This window comes from Limulus polyphemus, unplaced genomic scaffold (assembly GCF_000517525.1).
Source record: "Limulus polyphemus unplaced genomic scaffold, Limulus_polyphemus-2.1.2 Scaffold909, whole genome shotgun sequence".
Lineage (NCBI taxonomy): Eukaryota > Metazoa > Arthropoda > Merostomata > Xiphosura > Limulidae > Limulus > Limulus polyphemus.
Genome location: NW_013666519.1, coordinates 165,526 through 171,673, shown reverse-complemented (window position 1 = coordinate 171,673; position 6,148 = coordinate 165,526). Strand labels below are relative to the sequence as shown.

General features: G+C 28.9%; 1 protein-coding gene across 1 annotated transcript in view; it reads right to left on the bottom strand.

Annotated features, from left to right (window-relative positions):
- The window catches only part of LOC106461174 (proteasome activator complex subunit 4-like), a 119,936-nt gene that overhangs the window by 9,402 nt on the left and 104,386 nt on the right, over positions 1–6,148 (bottom strand). The window contains exons 35-36 of the mRNA XM_022388036.1: positions 5,612–5,740; positions 1,922–2,077 (exon numbers count right to left, since the gene is read on the bottom strand). Of these exons, the coding sequence (XP_022243744.1) occupies positions 1,922–2,077; positions 5,612–5,740 (285 nt within the window). The remainder of the gene's footprint in view (positions 1–1,921; positions 2,078–5,611; positions 5,741–6,148) is intronic.

Here is a 6,148-nt window from a genome sequence, read left to right as displayed (position 1 = left end):
CCTGGTGTCCCTTTGTGAGGTTCCATGGAATACAGTTTGAAAACCACTGCTTTAGCTGATAAGCTATAAACTTATCTCATAAGCATCATTTAAAAACCCTACTCATAATTTATAGCCTTAACTTATAGCAACTGTAAACCTACTCAGCAAACTACAGAATCAAAGTAGCAGTTGAAAGCCTACTGAAAAGGCTATAGGCTCAACAATTAGCAGTTGAAAGCATATTATAAGCTATATATTAAACAAGTTTTAGTTGAAAGCCTGTAAAATATTTCTTTCTATTTGCAAGTTAAACTACCTTCATGTTGTAATAAAGCATAAAAAATACAAGAAAAAGGTTTCTAAGGTTTACTGAATGTGATAAAACACTACATTGAATTACAAGTTTTTTTACATGTTTAAATTTTGTGGAAGAGTATTCAACCAAAAAGTACATACTAAAAACAAAAAGTCTCCAGTCAAATAAGATGTTTTATTACATACAGGGCTAAAGACTCTCTCTCTTTTGATGCAGTTACATGAGATGTTTCATTACATACAGGACTACAGACCCTCTTTGATAGCTATAGCATTCTACAATTTCAATCTATTATACAAGCATTATCTATATTTGAAGAAATCACAGCTTTTCAGTGGATTTTCTTTCTGAAAATTTTGTTTAATTGTACATTTCAAACATTGATTCAATTACTGTCAAGTACACAAAGCTCAGGTTGAAACATAATATTTTATACATACAATTATGGAGTACATAAACTTCAGCAACAGATGTATACAATGCAATTTGTGCAGGAAGGTTTGATTAAAAAGAAAAATGGCTTCCAGCATTTCCTCATATCATATACAGTGAAAACTGGGTGAAATTTCACATACACATGTTGCCTATCACAATTTTTCAAACTTTTATCAAGAAAAAAAATGTTTCATTAGTTTATGCATTAAATACTATCTTTGCTTGCATGTTTAAAAAATTTTCCCATATACAATACATGTGGAAACAATTTAAGTCTTCTAATAAATCACATAGCTACAGAAATTCAGCTGAAAATGTTTCACTAATAACAGCCATTAAACCTCAAATCATTAACAAGGTTTTATACAGTATTTGGGGACAGGGTATTGTAAAATAAAAAGGCTTAAAATCATTAACAAAGTTTTCATGCAGGATATGGATATGGGATTTGTGACTTTTAAGATAAAATGTATACATCTCATGCAATATTTAAAAACAACATCAAAGACAATCTGTTAAATAATATTCTGCCAGCTTTTTTGTTATATATATATATATAACAAAATGTATGTAATACCAATTTTGAACATTGTAGTTTGATTTCATTATTCCATGAGCAAGTTCATCAAAAAGTAATCGTTTCATAGAACTATAAATCATTTTCTTATTCTTTTTAAATGGTTTAGGAATTTTCTGAGTTTGTAAAGTTATTTATATAAAGCAATAGCATATACCTATAAACTCAAAGGTAAAAAAATTAAACTATAGTTGTACAGATTTTTTATAAATGAGGAGAAACTTCAACTGTTCAGTTTATAACATCTATGATTCTAGTGTCCATGATGAATATTTATGATGCAACAAATATACTCAATCACATACATATTTCTTTTTTATATGATAAACTCATTCAAATAATTTATAAGATTCTTTGTTGATCAGTAAACATACATACAAGTTTAATACATCTAGTAACAGGTGATTACATCGAGTGTTTTAAAAATGTTTCTTTTACACTTAGTATCATTAACCCATAAAGGCACTTTATAAAAATGAACCTGGTTCATTCTTTAAAGGCATTTCAGAGCTCTGATAAAAGTCTATTTACAGGTGTGATTTTTGTACACAGCATTTGATTTTCTTCTTTGAAAACAGCATCATAACCTTTATAAGAGTTTGTGCACCTACCTCAACCCTCTCATCCTCCAACAAACTAACAACCAGTTTTGTGATTTCCTCTACCCATTGAGGCTGGTGCATCACCATGAAGAGGTTGGAAAATACCATGACCTGTAGGTAAGACAAGGCTGCAACCCGAGCATGCCAAGAATTGCTCTCACGAACCTAAGATTAATAAACAAATTGGAATTGTAAAACTCCATTACACCAATAATCTGATATTGTAACTATTTACATTTGATGGAGTAATATTTAGTCAACATAACAAAAAAAGGCTTGTTTAAAACCATAAAATGCTTTTTATCACAGTTATCTAAATACCAAAACAACACAATACTGCTTAACTACCAAAACAATTTGACAAGAAACTTGCAATACTGTTTAATTACACAAAAAATTAAAAACAAGAATATATTACTTAAGTACAAAAAAAAAGTACAAACGGTTGATTCCTTACACTTGATATTGTGTGAGTAACAGTGATTTTTTTTTTATTATTTGGTAACTATTCTTTCAATTGGGATGTTTGTGTAAAAGGTTTATGCACTTCTAAGTAACACAAGTTTGTTTAATATTTTATGGTAAATCATTACACAAGTGTAAAGAATGGGACAACTTATGTGAACTGTAGCAACTTCAGATGGTTGTGTAGACTAAAATATATATATAAACATTACAGAACTTTTTTCTACATCTAGCACAACTGTTATGGTGGCAGTGTTAAGGACTGAAAGAAATGACCCTGTCTGACAACATAATATAAAATCTACTTTTAATGATAACTATGTCTAAAATTTATTGGTAATTATTATTATCACTGATTTTTATTTTACTACAGTGATTATTCTACATAATAATAATTTCAATTTTATCATCTCTTTTTTATAAAGTTGATAATAAATATTATTTCACATTGTTAGCTTAGTTGATAGATTTAGTACCAACTTAAATCTACTAAGTTGGCAAGTATAACTTTTACAATGGTGTGTTAGTTCTTACCAAGGTCATTGGTCTTAACAAGTGAAACTTTTACAACAGTGTGGACACTGGTTAGAGAATTTAATATTTCTACTTTTATGTTCTATTATTTCCAAGTTTTATAATGATTTTTCTGCACTGTTAGCTTAGTGTATGAACTTAGGACTAACCTATGCCTCCAGGGCTAGCTGAATCTTGTGAGATATTGGGTTTATGGTTGAAACTATCGTTAACAACAAAGGTACCCAACTGATGAAACAATGCATTATAATCATTATAAGTTATATAATTTGATATTTAGTTCAGAACTATTTGGTAGCTTGATTCAATAAGAAGTTAGCATTGATAATTTATCCCTAAATATATTTAGCATATAACTATTAGAACTATCAACAATATAACAACTTTTTTAAAAGAGAATGATTACAACATCTTTCCTTCCATTTGGTAGGTACACAACACACAAATCATGAGAAAAAGCTGTTGACATTAAAACAACTTTTCAAAATGATTTTGAAAGACAATGTTTTTATTTTATCTGGCAATTTTAAAGGAACTAACAAATAACTGGTAATTGTATCAAACGTGGGACTGCTACTAATAATAGCATTATTATTATCTAAAATTAACTATAACTGTGTCATAATTACTTAATGCATTAAATGTTAATAAATATGTATATATCCCATTATTTTATCATTTACAGGTTACCTGATAAATCTTTTGTGTCATCTTTTTTTTTCAAATATCAAAACTCTTTTTAATTATGTTTTTATTTTAACTACTTCACAAAAGCTAAAAGATGCCTAGCTCAACAAAGTCTACAGTAAATGCCAAAAGAAACCAACAGATATAACATTTGTGTTAGTCATGGGCATATTAAGGAAAATGAAGAAAAAACATCTGTAGTTGATGTGATTTTATTGATACACTAGCACAAGCATTATCATCAGAGAAAAATTCTTGATATCTTTTTTCTTTTGAAACAAAAAATCAAGCATAGTGGTTCAAGGAAGTAAGTCTGTCAAGTGAATTTGTAAAGTGTCCTCAATCTGTTGTAGTAATATTTAACCATTTTCCTGCCAAAATTATCATGTGAAAAATTGATGTATTTTGACTATCATATGCTTTTCCTTTATGTTTGAGATTAATTATTGATACCACTTTAACTATCTAGGAGTAATGTTTCATGGCAAGCCTTTATCAGAATTATTTATTAATTTTTGTAAGAGTTATGATTCTACAAAGTATCAAAATGATAGGCTTAACAACTTTCCAACTGACATCCTCTTATGATTTAATGTAAAATACATTAAAAAATTATGCATCAGTTATAAAAAGACATTCTACTGATGTGTACAACACTTATAACAAGTTAACTTGAGTGGGAAAAAAGAAGTCATTGGAATGTTAGGAACTTTGTTTAGAAAGTTACAAAGACATAAAGAAATGAAACTGCTTTAGAATTATCTCATCACTAAACTAAATTATGTTGTTACTTGTTTTGTGAGTCTATGGATCAGTTAGTGGAAATAAATGAAAAAACACCTTGTGCCTGATTTATATTATGGCAATGCAAAGATCTCACATGACTGGTTGCTCTGGACGTTTATGTGTAAAGACAAGTATGATGAATGGTTAGTAAATGTCATTTTCTTGTGAGTGTTGAGATGTAAACTTTTAGCATTTTGTTTCATAAACATCATGTTATATGCATGGCCGTTTCGGTAACTATTTGCACTGTTGTTCCCAGTGTTCCCATGAAGGAACTTATTAATAACTTTACATGATAATAAGGTAAATGTATCAAAAATAATTGAAAATAAGCATGGTTCCTCAAAGTGGAGCTACGAGTGGTAGGAAAAAAAAGGTTAAATTAAGATTATGGTTGAGTAACAAATGGGGAAATTTTGTTGGTTTATGTATCTTTCTAAACCTAAAGTAAGATAGGAAGAACAATTATACAAGATGTAAAATATCAGTTGGTAAATATACATGAGTATTGGGGTATCATAATTCAACAATACAAAATCCTTTAAACATTATAGCATATATATAAACACTTTGACTAATTATGTGACAAGAAAATCAATACTACTTCATAATAAACTCCCTTACTAAAATAATAATGTAATTATAGATAGCAGAGAAGTTATATTTTTTCTTTGATTGTAAGTAGAAGATGCAACCACACAAATAGAAAGAAACATGTGCAAAGTGCTAACCTTTATGATGCATATATTTTATACCTCAAGTTGCCATATTTTTCATGCCTTGTCAAAATATGGTGTGTTGGGCAAGGAATAACTTAAGGTGAATAGAACAATTTTATAAACTTATAGTTTACAAACTTGATACTGGTTTAGAATGTAGATTCTCAATAAGTTGTATTCTTCAATATTATGCTTGAATCAAAATAGTACCAAATTACAATGAAGTAATTATTTTCTTTCTTCAACTATTGTTTGTTACCTTCATAATTTCTAAATATGGTAAGGATATAAAGTTCTTTCTATTCTCAGTCACTCATACGAGTAAAGGACTAACTGCTTAGACACTTAAATAATTTGAATAACATAATAGTATTATGAAAAGCTAATGTAAGAGATGAGTCAAGAAGCCTCATGTTACTTAATGATAACAGAAGACATGCAGAAAACTCTATTGTCCTTAAACATTGACAAAAGAACACTAAAAGTACAAAGGAAACTAATTTCCTACCTGTTTCATAGTACTGATAGCAGCTTCCAACACTTCTAGTTGCAAAACTGCTTGGCCCATCACTGCTAGTGCAACTGTACACTCTTTTTGTAACTCATCATCAGTGGTATCGCTCTGCATTATGCACAGCTGAAAAATAAGTACATTACAATAGTTTTCTTACATCAAATTCAAAACAATAGAATAAGTGTATCAAAAACAAATATAGTATGCTATTATTTTTAATATTACAACTTCAAAATTACCACAAATATAAAAGTTGGTTCTAAAACTCTTACAATGCATTAGCAATCGACATGTTCGAAGGAAAATGAAGTTTGATTATAATCAAGATTACGACACTTATGATATATAACATTGTTTATTGACAAAAAGGGGACATGGATAAACGTTTCAGAATTCTATCAGGTTCCATCTTCAGTATCTAAAGCAGAATAAAATGAATTTACATCAGTCTTTATACATTTTCAATCAAATTTCTCTATTCTCTGCAAGTCTAACACTGACCTGGAATTATTGATCAAAGAAACCCTCCAC